The 15697-nt window shown below is 40.8% G+C and overlaps 1 protein-coding gene across 11 annotated transcripts; it reads left to right on the forward strand.

The window, feature by feature from the left end:
- LOC110437687 (mucin-5AC-like) lies at positions 9043-15435 on the forward strand. Of its 11 annotated transcripts, none has more exons than XR_002455604.1 (12): positions 9043-9565; positions 10004-10117; positions 10280-10381; positions 11659-11793; positions 11891-11913; positions 12294-12400; positions 12490-12611; positions 13708-13756; positions 14237-14289; positions 14388-14425; positions 14758-14841; positions 14923-15435. XR_002455604.1 is itself a non-coding variant. In XM_021466250.1 (9 exons), exon 1 carries the CDS (start codon positions 10932-10934, stop codon positions 11865-11867), a length of 936 nt encoding a protein of 311 aa, XP_021321925.1. In that variant the 5' UTR covers positions 10388-10931; the 3' UTR covers positions 11868-11913; positions 12294-12400; positions 12490-12611; positions 13708-13756; positions 14237-14289; positions 14388-14425; positions 14758-14841; positions 14923-15118; positions 15195-15435. The 11 variants fall into 11 exon arrangements, 5 of the variants coding, with proteins under 5 accessions (XP_021321925.1, XP_021321924.1, XP_021321926.1 ...); XR_002455606.1 differs by having other exon boundaries at positions 11669-11793; XR_002455607.1 differs by having other exon boundaries at positions 9044-9565; positions 11718-11793.

Raw genomic sequence — 15697 nt, forward strand, 5'->3', positions numbered from 1 at the left:
CCTAACTACTTAGGTAATTACCAAGGTAATAATTCTTACAATATCACTGATCAACCACCTTTAAGAGAGTTTGTGCTTGATCAAGGTAAGCTAATGGATAGCCTATCTAAGAAGTTAGCATCTAATGATAAAACTTTAGAATCAATTAATATTAGAATGGAAAGTTTTTCAAATGCTATCAAGAATCAGCTTAGCTTCAATAAGATGCTAGAATCTTAGTTACAATAGCTTGCTCCTTTTGCTGCCTCCAATGATCATGGTAAGATTCCTGACAACCAGGAGAATTAGAAACTGCAAATCTTGTAGACATCTTTAATGTAGGAAGTTACTGGAGTGACCCTCCAAGAGGAACATGGTTAGACTCATCTCTACCAACCATGAAAGGTGATCTAGGGAGACCGGTTATCCTGATCTCCATTGGAAGTGCAAACTTTGATGAGGCAATTTGTGACTTCGGTGCAAGCATCAACATCATGCCTAAGGTGATATACGAGAAACTTTTCAATTATCCTTTATCACGCACAACCATGTGTTAGCAGGTTGCAGATCAGTCACTCTGCTACCCCATGGGAATCATGGAAGAGATATGCGTACGAGTAGGCAATTAATACGTACATGTAGACTTCACAGTGGTTAACACATGCACCAATGAGAGGTCGCCTATCATTTTGGGATGACCATTCTTGAACACTACCGGAGCTATCATCTACACTAGCAATGCCAAGATCACTTTCAACATTAAGGGCAACAAGGAAGCCTTTTCTTTCAAGAACAAGACATTGTCAACCCTTGCTCAGAAGGAGACAGTCGGCAGTAGAAACAAGAGTAACACCTAGAATAAGGCCAAGACCAAGAACAAGGGAAAACAGAAGGCCCAGAAGACTGAGACAACACAAATGGTCACTCCAATCCATATGAAGTATGACCACCTGCTCAAGTCTCCACAGTGATCAAGAAGGACGATCCAGGTGTCCCGACCATTCTATGCTCCATCAACAGATGCTACTTCTACAACACTGTCTATGACACGGGATTAGGTGTCAACATCATGGCCAAGGTAACATATGAATTCCTATATGGTACTATGCCTATGGACCCTACCTATGCGTAGCTACAATTGGCGGACCAGTCTTTTCGCTTCGTGGATGGGATAGCCAAAAACGTCCCTATCCAGATTGAAGACCACTACGTCCTCACTGACTTCTTGGTCATTGACATGGGAGAAGATTAAATTGATCCACCCATTGATATTTTCTAAAATTGATTTGAGAAGTGGTTACCATCAAATTCGAATGAAAATTGGAGATGAATGGAAAACTTCTTCAAAACAAAGTTTGGGTTGTATGAATGGTTAGTTATGCCTTTCGGTTTGACTAATGCACCTAGCATGTTTATGAGATTAATGAACCATGTCTTGCGTGCCTTTCTTGGAAAATTTGTTGTTGTTTACTTTGATGATATAGTAATTTATAGAAAGACATTGGAGGAAGATGCTGCTCATATTCGGCAAGTTTTGGACATGCTTAGAAAAGGAAAATTATTTGCTAACATGGAGAAGTGCACATTTTGTATAGAAGAGGTTGTGTTTCTTGGTTTTGTTGTTTCAGATTCAGGAATTCAGGTTGATGAATCAAAGGTGCAAGCAATAAAGGATTAGCCACTCTTGAAAATGTAAGCCAGGTGAGAAGTTTTCATGGACTTGCTGGTTTTTACAGGAGATTTGTTAGAGATTTCAGCATCATAGCTGCTCCATTGAACGAGTTAATGAAGAAAGGTGTTGCCTTCCAATGGAGTGAACCACAAGAGAAAGCTTTCTAAGAAATTAAGAAAAGATTATCCAAAGCCCCCTTGCTTGTGTTGCCAGATTTCACTAAAACCTTTGAGGTTGAATGTGATGCAAGTGGGATTGGTATTGGAGGCGTTCTCATGCAAAATGGACAGCCTGTTGCATATTTTAGTGAGAAGTTGGGAGGAGCACAACTATACTATTCGGTGTATGACAAAGAGTTGTATGCTTTGTATTTGAAGGGCCAATCAAAACTGAACCGTAAACATACCAAATGGGTTAAATTCATTGAAACTATTTCATATGTTGTGAAATACAAGAAAGGTAAGGAAAACATTGTTGTTGATGCTTTATCCCGTAAAAATGTTTTAGTTAATCAACTTGAAGTAAAAGTGCCTGGGATCGAAAGCATAAAAGAATTATACCCTGTTGATCATGAATTTTCAAAACCATATGCAAAATGTACAGCTAGAAAAGGATGGGAAAAATATCATATACATGGTGGATTTTTATTTAGAACTAACAAATTGTGTGTTCCACATTGCTCTGTTAGACTCTTGTTACAGGAAACACATGCAGGTGGACTGATGGATCACTTTGGATGGAGAAAGACCTATGAGATGCTAACTGATCACTTCTACTAGCCAAAAATGAGAAGAGACGTTCAACAACTTGTGCAAAGATGTGTCAACTGTCACAAAGCTAAGTCAAAATTGAACCCCCATGGTTTATATACTCCCTTGCCTATTCCTAGCGTTCCTTGGGAAGATATTAGCATGGATTTTGTTTTGGGTTTACCTAGAACAAAGAGGGGGATGGACTCAATTTTTGTTGTTGTTGATCAATTCTCTAAAATGGCACGTTTTATACCTTGTCATAAAAGCGATGATGCTTCCCACATAGCTCTACTTTTCAAGGATATTGTAAGGTTGCATGGCATGCCCAAGATGATTGTTTCAGACCGTGACACCAAGTTTTTGAGCTACTTTTGGAAGACGTTATGGGCAAAGCTTGGAACCAAGCTGCTGTTTTCCACCACTTGCCACCCTCAAACAGATGGGCAAACTGAAGTTGTGAATAGAACAATCTCTATGCTCCTGCGAGCCTTGATAAAGAAGAACTTGAAGGAATGGGAAGAGTGCTTGCCACATGTGGAATTCGCTTACAACAGGGCAGTACACTCTACAACTAATATATGTCCATTTAAAGTTGTATATGGTTTCAAACCACTTGCTCCGATCGATCTATTTCCTCTACCATTGCAAGAAAGAAGTAACCTGGAAGCGTCCAAGCGTGCATCCTTTGTCAAGAAGATTCATGAGAAGACCAAAGAAGCAATTGAGAAGAGATCCAAGTACTATGCTGCATGGGCAAACAAGCATCACAAGAAGGTGACATTTGAGCCAGGAGATCTAGTTTGGATACTCCTTCATAAAGACCGCTTTCCACAGAAGCGCAAATCCAAGTTGATGCCATGAGCAGATGGCCCATTCAGAGTGCTAGCCAAGATCAATGATAATGCTTACAAGATTGAACTTCCTGAAGAGTATGGTGTGAGCACAACCTTCAATGTTGCTGACTTAACACCATTCTTTGGACTAGAAGATTCAGAGTCGTCGAGGTCGACTCTTTTTCAAGAGGGGGAGGATGATGAGGACATCCCAACCATGCATGATCTTTCTCATGTCAATCATCCACCATCCAACCTAAAAGATACAATTCAAGGGCCACTTACAAGAAGTCATGCCAGTGAATTCATTCCTAATTGATTTCAATTACAATATTTCTGAGAATGTTATACTACCTAAGTGCTCTAAATTGATTGTAATCAGGAATACATATGAAAAAAAATGAATAAACGGACCATGAGGACCGGCCCAATAAGGAGGAATCGAACCAGCATGTTCAGACGTACGATCAGATCAGTGCTGATGGTTTAGACGTCCGAACCAACCACTCTAAAGAACATATCATAACTTTCGATTCCCGAAAGCTAGAAGGTGAATGAGGACATTTTGGAAATAAGAAGTCTACTTTTCAATGCAAGAAGTTCCATATATTTTGGATACCGTATGCTCGAGATATAGTTAGTTTGGTGAAGACTGCTCTGGAAGTCGCGTCCAAGTTTGTCACGTCAGTAAATTGGTACAAATCTTTGTGCAAAACTGTACCAATCTACAATGTGTCATGGTGCATGGCCTATATGGTTCGAAATATCATCAAGTTAACTTTCCAAAGCATCCAACGGTGCATCATTTGGACTTCTCAAGGCGGAGTTATTGCCAAAATACTAAAAGTTGTTCGAGAAGACCAACAGCCTCGCGTTCCCAATTTAGAAGCCATTTCGTGGAGGCCTTTTCACATCCTTTGTCTTTTCATTTCTATCTCGAGTTTACACCTATCTAGCAGGGCTGTTGCTAGTATAAATATCCCCTAAGACTTATTGCAAACCAAGATTTTTGATAATTAGAATACATACCACTTTGTTCAGCTGTGTGTTAACAAATCCCCAGAGAGATTCTCTACCCCTTTGCTCTTGTGTTTTCCCTTGTGGAGATTATAGAAGCGGCCGCATCATTGGCACCCAATTCATGCTCCTGATCTTCGTATTCAGGTTGCGTAGGTTGGTTCTTTGGGCTGCTGTAGAGAGACGGTGGTTGGCTCCTTGTGTGTGTCGTTAGGTTGCACTAGTTATCGAACAACCTCATCAAGAACACTCCACAATCAAATGGTCTTGTTGAGAGGAAGAATAGAACCTTAATTGATATGGCAAGATTAATATTGATTGAGTACAATGAGAGTCTTTTCTTTTGGGCTGAAGCTATCGACACGGCTTGCTACTATAGTAACTGCCTTTATTGTCATCCTGTGATGGAGAAGACTTCGTATGAGCTCTTAAAAGGAAGAAAGCCCAATTTTTGGGTTTTTGGTTGCAAATGCTATATATTGAAGAAAGGCACTAGATTGAGTAAGTTTGAAAAGAAATGTGATGAAGGTTTCTTGCTTGGTTACTCCACAACTAGCAAAGCTTATAGAGTTTGGAATTTGGCTAGTGGTACTCTTGAAGAGGTGCATAATGTTGAGTTTGATGAAACCAATGGCTCTCAAGAGGAAGATGAAAATCTAGATGATGTGAGAGGCACTCAATTGGCCAATGCAATGAAGAATATGGATATTGGTTACTTAAGGCCTAAAGAGGTGATAGATGTTGAAGATGAAAAAGATCAAGTGCTTCCTACCTCTAATGTGCAAGCTAGTGGTTCTCATGATATATCTCAAGCTAGTACAAGTGGTACTCGGGAGCAAGATCAACAAGCTAGTACATCATCTCATGATCAACCAAGTGCAAGCAATCAAGTGCAAATACTCCAACCAATAAATATTGCAAGATATCATCTATTAGATCATATTATTGGTGATATTCCAAGAGGAGTGCAAACTAGATCAAGACTAGCATCATTTTGTGAGCATTTCTCTTTTCTGTCTCACATCGAGCCAAAGTGATGAAGCTTTGAGAGATGTTGATTGGATTAATGCTATGCATGAAGAGCTTAACAACATCAAAAGAAATCAAGTATGAGAATTAGTTGAGAGACCTAGTGATCGTAATGTCATTGGTACTAGATGGGTCTTTCGCAACAAAAAAGATCAATATGGGATAGTTGTAAGGTACAAAGCAAGATTGGAAGCACAAGGCAATACTCAAGTTGAAGGTCTTGACTTTGGTGAAACATATGCTCTAGTTGCAAGATTGGAAGTAATTAGGATCTCGTTGGCCTATGCTTGTGCACATAATATCAAGCTATAACAAATGGATGTGAAAAGTGCATTTCTCAATGGCTACATGAAAGGTCCAAATGGCTAGAGGGGGGTGAATAGCCTATTTAAAATTTCTACAAAGTCAACTAGACAAGTTGATTAGTAAAACAAATAGCAAAGCTATTCTAGCACTAGCTCAACTAAGCTATGCAAGACACCTAATGTCTAGTACAAGGCTAAACACTAAGTCGCAACAACAAAGCACAACTAAAGCTAACAACACTCCCAAACAAGCTACACAACTAGCAAGGTATGCAAGTAAGTAAAGGAGTGAAGAGTGATTGTTATACCAATGTTGTAGAGTAGAAATATATCCAATCAATCACTCATAATCACAAGAGATTCCTCGGCAAGAGATGACACAAGATTTTTTACCGAGGTTCACTTGCTTCTCGACAAGCTAGTCCTCATTGTGGCGATACACCCACTTGATGGATCACAAGCCAATTGGCAATTCAAAGCCAAACCCTCAGTGGGATCTGCACATCCACTCACAAGATGGGGATCCTCCAAGACACGAGCAATCCACTAGAGTAGCCAATTGCAATATCCCGTGGGGAAGGCTCAAGAACCCCTCACAAATCACTTAGTGAGGCTCGAAACAATCTCCAATCACGAGCTCAACACCTCCGCTGCTCCAAGCCATCTAGGGCGCCAGGAAACAAGAGTGCGTTCGGTGAGTGTTTCTCAGAAAAAATACACTTCATTTTCTTGAAAGCGCCAAATCCCACCTCGCAAGCTCAGCGGGAGGGAGAGAGGAACCCAAACCCCTCTCTACCCTAGGAACTCCACCTCCTTTGCAAATGTGCTAACACCACCAAGTGTCCAACACCAAAGTGCATGTGTGTTTGCTTTTCACAAACATTTTACCCGAAGGAGTTAGGTTAGCACTTTACTAGATCCTAATGCATATGCTCAAGATATGGACCTAGTAGCACTTAATTCGAGAGATGACCATGATTTTCCCTCCTGATAGTCGGCTAACTATCCTAAATCCGGTCAATCACTTCTCTACTCAACTTAGACCATCAAAAGTAAAACCCTATGTTTATACCTTTGCCTTGATCACTCTACTCCTTGTCTATCATCATGATCTCCACTTCATGCTTCATCTCTTTGTAATCATGTGGCCACCTTTCCATGACACCTTGCGCCTTCATCACATGTCTTGCTATGCTTAGCTCAAACCACTTAAACAAAAGGCATTAGCAACTTGGTGTCATTAATTACCAAAACCAAACTTGGGCTTTCAATCTCCCCCTTTTTGGTAATTGATGACAACCATCACAAAGATATGAAATGAAATCATAATGAACTTTAATTGCTTGTCCAAAGCATTTTGATCATGAAACAAGATTGGACAAACACTTCAATTTCGGTTTTGGTAGTACTAGCTCCCCCTACATATGTGCTTCAATGAGTTTGGTTCAAGCTTGCACATATGCATGGATTGGAATTTTGAGAGATTTATTACTACCAAAATGATGCTAAGGTATATAGAATGGACCTTTCAAGCGTGATACCAATTGGAGTAGCCAATATACCATCCTTAGCACCAATGTAGCTAGACATAAATCAAAAACTCAAGATACCTCGTGAGATCACATTATATGTCTATATACCACATGTAAATAATACTCTATGCTAGAATTCAAAACATCATTTAAGTTCTATTTCTAGCAAGCACCAATCAAACAAGGGTAGTGAATTTAAACTTACAATGCAACACCTCATTATGTTGGTGCACATACAAATGCAACAAATGGCTCATGAGCTTGCTCCCCCTACTTGTGTGCTCAAGTTTTAATTTATTCCTTTCAATAGTGGTACCATACATACATCAAATCCTTTTTTATTTTCATGAATGAGCCTATTATCATGCAAACATGTCTATATGTTCTAAACATTTCCTTAATAAAGTACGAATGCTATGTCAACCAATCTTTACCTTGCTTTGTTGGAGGAGAGGCATGTCATATAGAAATGTGGGGGTGCACTCCTCTCAAGTTGGAGAAGTCAAGTATGTTCAATTCATTTCTCAACTTGCAAAATCTCTTCTCATCAAGTGGCTTTGTGAAGATGTCGGCTAGTTGACTTCGGTGCCAATGCTTTCAATGCTAATATCACCCTTTTGTTGATGATCTCTTATGAAATGGTGCGTTATGTCAATGTGCTTAGTTCTTGAATGTTGAACCGGATTTTGTGTTATCTTGATTGCACTCTCATTGTCACATAGCAAAGGCACATTCTTGAATTTGATTCCAAAGTCATTCAAGGTAGCTCTCATCCAAAACAATTGTGCACATCAACTACTGGCACTAATGTATTCGGCCTCGGCGGTTGATAGTGCAACACTATTTTGTTTCTTTGATGACCATGAAACATGAGAACTTCCTAGCAATTTACAAGTGCCACTTGTGCTCATTCTATCAATTTTGCATCCACCATAGTTGGAGTTCGAATATCCAATCAACTCAAAGTTAGACCCCTTGGGATACCATAATCCAACATCATGAGTGCCCTTGAGGATACCTCAAGATCCTTTTGGTTGCCTTCAAGTGACTTTCTCTAGGTGAAGCTTGGTATCTTGCACATTTGCACACACTAAACATCACATCCGGCCTTGATGCGGTGACATAGAGCAAACTTCCAATCATAGACCGGTATAGCTTTTGATCTACCATGTTGCCACTTGCATCACTTCCTAGTTGATCATTTGTGCCCATAGGTGGGTTCATTGGTTTAGCTTCTTGCAACCCAAACTTCTTGATCATGTCCTTGATGTACTTTACTTGACTCACAAAAGTGTCATTCTTCATTTGCTTGATTTGAAGACCAAGGAAGTAACTAAGCTCTCCTATTATGGACATCTCAAAATCATTTGTCATCATTTTTCCAAACTCTTTACAAAAGTCTTGATTGGTTGATCCAAAGATGATATCATCAACATAGATTTGCAACACAAACAAGTCATTGCCTAGTTTCTTGGTGAAGAGGGTAGTGCCAACATTTCCCATCTTGAACCCTTTAGAGAGAAGGAAATCTCTCAATCTCTCATGCCATGCTCTAGGTGCTTGCTTCAAACCATACAATGCCTTCTTGAACTTGTAAACATGGTTGGGTTTCTTGTCATCTTCAAAACTGGGAGGTTGTTCAACATAAACTAACTCATTGATGTATCCATTGAGAAATGCACTCTTCACATCCATTTGATAGAGCTTGATGTTTTGGGCACAAGCATAGGCTAATAATATTCTAATTGCCTCCAATCTTGCAACCGGTGCATAAGTTTCTCCAAAGTCAAGACCTTCAACTTGAGTCACTACAACACAAACCCCGCTTTGCTAACGCATACATAGCAACGGATTCTCCTTCCGTAGCAGATGGACCGATTTTTTAAGTCCCTCTAATCCATCCCATTATCCCAACACCACACGACCCATTCTCAAAAAACACACACCACACAACCCTAGAGAATCCCGCATCATTCTACAGGCGGCGGCTGTACATCCCATCCCTCCTTTGCGATGGGGATGTCAGCCCCTGCAACCTACAGATCATGGCACATCTCGTGCGGTTCTGCCGCTGTTGGAGGTGTGCCAGGCAGCGGCGGTGGATTTCTAGCACCGTCGACCTGGCGAGTTTGGTGACGGTTGCTGCGCGGAACACTCGCAACATTGATCTGGAGAGCCCACCAGCGGTGGTACACTACGGCATCGTCGACCTAGCGAGTCTAGCGCCAGTTGCTGTGGAATAATCGCATCAACGATCTGGAGAGCGAGCCCTGCGCCGGCGGCTTGTGGTCGAATCGATCTGAAGTACGGCCATGTTAACTATAGCAGAGGAGGAGGCCACTGACCAGCTGCGTATTAGCATTCAGCACCAAGGATTCTCCGTCGTCATCGCTTGCAGTTGCAGAGTTGCAGTCGAGGCCCATCCTGCCACAGATCTCTGTCCCTCGTAAGTTCGTTACTTTCTCATCTCCTTTGTTTGTTCACCACAGAATACTCTTATAGTTGATCTTGCTCGTTCTAGGAAATATAGGGTAGCGTGCCTGGTATTATACATTTGTGTCATCAGCTTTATACACCAAACCTTTGTTCAAATGACATGTACCTTGCTCAGTAAGTACACATTTTGTAGATCGTGACTGAATCTATGGCAGGATATATCCAAACGAGAATCATAACTTTTGGTTCTATTTCCTCTGAACTACACAGCGTCAAATTAAAGATAGAGAAATACAATATTTTAATTTCCAATTTAAATATATATAGATGTCAGTATGAATATTGATGATGTACTACTAGATCATCAAAATAACGTCAGGAGCTACATATTTTAAATTCCAAGAGCAATCTTTAAATACACTGATGACTACTTCTTTCTTGTATACAGTATCATCTTGTACTGATGGCAACACCTTATTTCTTGTACTTTTGCATGGCAACAAACACCTTATTTCTTTTCTTCGATTGTTGTGGTAATGATGCTTAATCACAGCTACAACAGGTAAAATGTTTCTCAGTAAGGCTTGTTTACTTGATAACATCACAGTTAGACCACTAGTTTTATATAATAACAGCTGATTGAATTTAGACATATTTGAGCACAATGATCGATAGAAAAAACATACTTGAGTACAAGTTGTCTGATTTTTTTCTCATATAATAGGCAGGAGAGAGCTGCTACCAATACCATATCATTAAAGAAGAAAAACTCTATGTGGGTTGACCAATTGAGAAGAGTAATTCATGAGTTCTGAATGATAGACAGGTAAACACTAAATTATATTGATTGAAATATGAACTTATGTCCCCATTTAAATCTCTTTGTCTGTCTAGTTATTTTTTGACTTGTTTCTTATCTCCTACAACTAAAAAGACTAAAATAGGGACATTTTTTTGGTGCGCTTTTGGTTTCGTCAGCTAACCGGTCGTGCGTCCGCTGCGGGGTTAACTTGGAAACCCCCCATCCCCTCCGTGATCCCCTCCCCCTTTCCTATCTTGACCGTGAGCACCAGAGACCCCCGATCCCCTTCTCCTTTCCAACGTGCGCAGAGACCAGACCCCCGATCTCCTTCCCGCATCATCGCCTCGCCTAGCAGGGACTCGGAGAAGCTGCGGCACCCTCCGTGATCCGCATCGACTCGCCTCCGTGATCTGCAAGTCCCTCGTCGCCGGTGGCGTCGCGGGAGGAGTGTGAGTCCCCGTCCCTTCACTCGCCTTCTCCCCTGCTCCGATCCTGTCCGCGAGGAAGCTCGCACGCGTCCCGATCTCGGTTTTCCACGTGGGCGCCGTGGGGCTGGGCGCCAGCGGCCGCGTCTATGTCGGCGTTAGCGTCGAGTTCCACGGCGTCCCGCTGTGCCACTCCGTCCACGCGGAGCAGTTCCTCGTGGCCAACGCCGCCGCCGCGGGGGAGTCCGCGCTGCGCGCCGTCGCCGTCTTCCACATGCCCTGCGGCCACTGCCGCCAGTTCCTCCAGGAGATCCGCGGCGCGACGGGCATCCAGATCCTCGTCACCAGCCATGCCGAGCAGGGCCTCGCGCCCGAGTGGCGCATGGTGGCGTCCCACCTCCTCCGTCCCTTCGAGGCGCACGACAACGCCCTGGGCGATCCCGTCGTCGCCGCGGCCGCCAATGGCTTCGCCCCCGGTGACCTGGACGCGCGCCTCAGGGAGGCTGCGGAGGCGGCCGCGCGGGCGGCGCACGCGCCGTACAGCCAGTGATGGTCGGGCTTCGCGGTGGCAGACGGTGACGGGAGGATCTACGCCGGGGGCTGCCTGGAGTCCGCTTCCCTTCACTCGCTTTCTCCCCTGCTCCGATCCTGCGTCATCATCGTCCTCCTTCTCCTCCGGTTCTCCTGGGCTTGGATTTATCCTCACGTGCGTGTGCCATTCGGTTGTTCTAGGTGTGGGTTTCCATGATTGGGTTCGGCTCTGGGATTTCAAGTATGCTTTGACAGCTTCTGAAGTTTGCATTCATGCATGTATCTGTAACCTGTTTGCAGATTTGGATGTGTTAAAACTTAATAAAGCTCACATCTTATATATAGCATATCTCAGGAACTGGCTATGCTGCAGTGCAATTCATGTAACTTCTGCTGCCATTCAGGAATTGGTTATAGTAACTTTTCGGTCTTTGTTGTGCAATTGGCCCTGCAGTTTGTTGATACTGAAGAGTTTCAGAGGTGACTTGAGTTTAGTTAATTACCTCTTCTCATTTATCTATTCAGCTTCTTTATGGCCTAATCATGATTTTTGATTTCAACATATCATGCTATTTAGGTTGCGCGACTTGAAACAACTAGGTGAGTTCAGTTTCTCTCTCAATATGTGGAATCTTTGACAAATTTTGAAAACTAAATGGAGTTCCATTGCTTGTTTTTTGCTGTTTGGCATTCCAGTTAAGATGTATTTGTCATTCTAGCAGACAAAAACTTTTTTATGAACAAAATCAAGCAGACAAAACTGATGAGGGTTATATGTTCAAGATTCATGATTTGTTCCTTATGCAGTGATTGAAATAGATAGCTTTACTCTTTTTAATCATTTATATGGATGATTATGTTAAGTTTTTCAAAATAACTTATGAGAATGCTTACTTTTATTTGTAAAATCCAATTGAGGTGGACTTTATACTGTCAACTGTGTTTGATGTTGTAATATCATATTTTTTCATGGTTTTCAGGTCTTACATATCTCGTCTATCCTGGAGCGGTTCACACACGCTTTGAACACTCATTAGGTGTCTATTCATTGGCGGGAAAGGCTATAAATAATCTTAAGACATATCAGGTGTGTGTGGCATCAATCTGAACTCTGAAGCTTACTGAAATGCTGGAAAGCTAAATTGTTAAGGTTAAGGAATTTTTTTCTTTTGACAGGGAGAAGAGTTTGGCATTGGGCTATTAGACTGTAAAGCTTGCAGGTTGGTCGACACATCCAGGGCACATTAATTATCAAACATCTTTGTGATCCCGGACCTGTGTTAGGCAAGCTCTTGGAGGTAATATACCTTCTCTTTGATCCAATGCATGAGATTTCTTGTTGGTTATTTGTTTTCTCTCGTGATTGTTCTATTTCTAGTATTGACAGGAATATTGTACTTATGCCTATGGTTTTTCCTACTTCAGTATTTGTAAAATCTTAACATCCCAAATGAGTAAAGTCCAACCCAAGTCCATTGAAATTTATATTAACACTTCACTCACAATTTTCATGCTGATGCACTAGCTATTTTTACCAACCCAAGTCCATTTGCGGCCTACAAGATCCTATAATAGGAGCTGTACTGAAATCCATGTGCCTACAACTTACTATGGCTTATGCAGAAATGTAGAATACAATTTTTTGCAGGAACAAGTATTACTTTGCCATTATAGAACTCTCATCTAATGATAGTTAAGTCACTGTCATCTCAGATTCTTGATAAGCACGAAAAGAAAGAAACACCTCGAAATGACAAATACCATGCTGATTCTGTTCAACTTTTCATAGTTTCCAACAAATTTAACATACCAGCATCGAATTCGGTAGCTGACAGATGACTTTGAAAATGTCAAACACAAACCTCCCAATCCCAATCATCCTCGGTTTCCTTCATGGCCGTTATTCATGACCCAGTTGCCATAATGGTCCTCTTTTGGACCTTAAATCCCAGTAGTTTGTTGCTAGGGATGCGTCCAGTGCTCTACAGAGTTTGCTCATCTGGGGATGGATTTGTTTTTTTAAAAGGAAATAGTAAAACTGTGTTCTAGATAGACATAGCGAGCTGTCTTCCTGGTTTGGTCAGTGTTCACCGTTCAGCTTTAATAGTCTTCCGTTGTTACTTTGTTAGGACTAGCCAAATTATGCTTTAATAGTCATCTGAAGTCAGAGCCTAAACTATTTCTCTACTTAATTCGTTTCGGTCATTTTCAAATGATGCATACTGAAAACACAGATGGGAACTAGGAATATCTTAATGATATGTTGATGAAATGGTCTTTGCTCATTGATGTGCTTCATTTTGGCTTGTAAATTAAACAAACTATTGGCCTGGAATCTGGATAACTATTAGTGTCCCTGCATGCTCTAAATTACTTCATTTGTGTTTTGCACAGGTCACGTACTGCTGTTGGTCCACTCGAACGATTGAAAATCTTGCTTCAGGTTTGAATTTTCCTAGGTTCTTATTAACGTTTCAAATCAACAGTGTATTCCTTTATATAACAAGTTAACAACCTGTTATGTGCAATCTCTCCGTAAATCAGGATCACATTGAATGGTTTAAGATCTTGGGTTGTGAGTTGTATAAAATTGTATAACATAGGTAGTGACAGGTTGACCGTGTTAATGCATATCTAATTTGCTCTATCTATTCTAATGCAAGACATGTCTTACTTCTTCTATAATTAACGTAAGTAAAATAGCCTTGGGTGCACATAGATTGCTCTTGTTTGAAATGTGAAACAATATTTCCTGTGAGATATAGTGTTGGGTTAAAACTTAAAAAGATATCATCTGTTGCTCAACCCTACTTCAACAATTGGTAGTGCTTCCCATATTGTCGCTTGTGTGTTGGGGAGGGGGGGGAGGGGGCTCTAAATTATGCGGACAAAATCTCTCACTTAATTTGCATTGCTTGCTCAGGTTCAAAATCCACACAGCATTAAGTACAACGGTACTCTTTTAACCTGAAATTGGTTAGAAGCATTTCCTTTTTTACTCTTCTTTTCTTTGTTCTCAGTGTCATGCAAAGCAATAATTTATTGTCGTCGCCTTTATCTATTTGTTTTTATAGGGGAATTCTATGGACTTACCGTCAACAGACTGGGGAAGGTACTCCATCGATCTGGTCTGTGCCTGATGTTGATATGCAATGCCGCTGTGTCTATGCTGCTGCTGTGTGCGATGCTGTTGTGTGCATGCTGCCGTTGTGCGCCTCCTGCCGCTGTGTGCTTGTTATGTGCTTTTGTTTCTTTGCTTGTGTAATTCAGAGATAGGGCTATAAAAACATGTAATTATTTTTGAATCCAAAGAATAATTAAACAATATTCCTATAGCTACTGCCCTGCAATTTGTTGTCCAAAGCTCCACCTTTTGTGTATTATGTCTTTGGTGTACATCTTTGTTGTACATGTATTATGCCTACTAATTTTGCTCACTTTTAGAGAATAATTTGATCATAATGAAAGATATGCAAAATAATGAAGGTCGTACACCTTTTGAAGACTTGACAAACACCATCAATTGTGGTAATTGTTTTATACTGATGTCCATAGATGCTTTGAACTTATTTGTGGTGGTTAAGTTATTTTCAACTAATTTTGAAACAGGTGGCCAGTCAACATCAAATTCACGAGAACAAATTGATGAACGTGTGCAACGTAAATGGGAAAGAGAAAAAGCACGAAGTGCATCAATGACTCAAGAACAAAGGGAAGATAAAAATAAAAAACTTAGGGAAAAGTATCATCAAGAAAAGTCTGAAAAAGTGCAATACGTCGTGAACGATATCATCAGAAAAAACATGTAAACCTTGGTTTATGAATTCAATGTTGTCATTTTTTTTGTTTATTTAATATATACTGATGTATATGTTGACTAGTTGGAGTTGAATCAACCATGAAAAACTATGATGGCGATGAAGATAGTGATTGGCTACATCGAGACACCTCACTCATGCATATTGATAAAGATAACACATGTATCGATTTGGGCTTTTTTCCTTGTACTAATTTTATTTTCTTATGCTTGTATGATGTCGAGGACAAGGTTAATACAATTTTATTATATATATGTAGACGATTACTCCAATATATGTATAGATCAAAGCGGCATGATTGACATTACGGATGCATCACCTGATCTAAAGCCAGCCAGGTACAATGTAGTTTCATTAATGTTAATTGTTTGAAAAGGAAACGTGAGCTGCGCAATCCAATTGTTGTTCATTTTGTATTATATTTAGGTCCTATAAATGCATCCATTTCCATCAACAATGTTGTCACGTGTCCAAAAGAGCGTAAGCGTGAGGTAGAAAGAGCACAAAGGGCTGCAATGTCTCCTGAACAAAAGGCGTTATTAAATAAGAGACGACGTGACTTGTAT

This window comes from Sorghum bicolor, chromosome 8 (assembly GCF_000003195.3).
Source record: "Sorghum bicolor cultivar BTx623 chromosome 8, Sorghum_bicolor_NCBIv3, whole genome shotgun sequence".
Lineage (NCBI taxonomy): Eukaryota > Viridiplantae > Streptophyta > Magnoliopsida > Poales > Poaceae > Sorghum > Sorghum bicolor.

Excerpts from the sequence above, each read along its gene's own strand:
- LOC110437687 (XM_021466249.1), top strand. The coding sequence starts at position 10,932 with ATGTCGGCGTTAGCGTCGAGTTCCACGGCGTCCCGCTGTGCCACTCCG.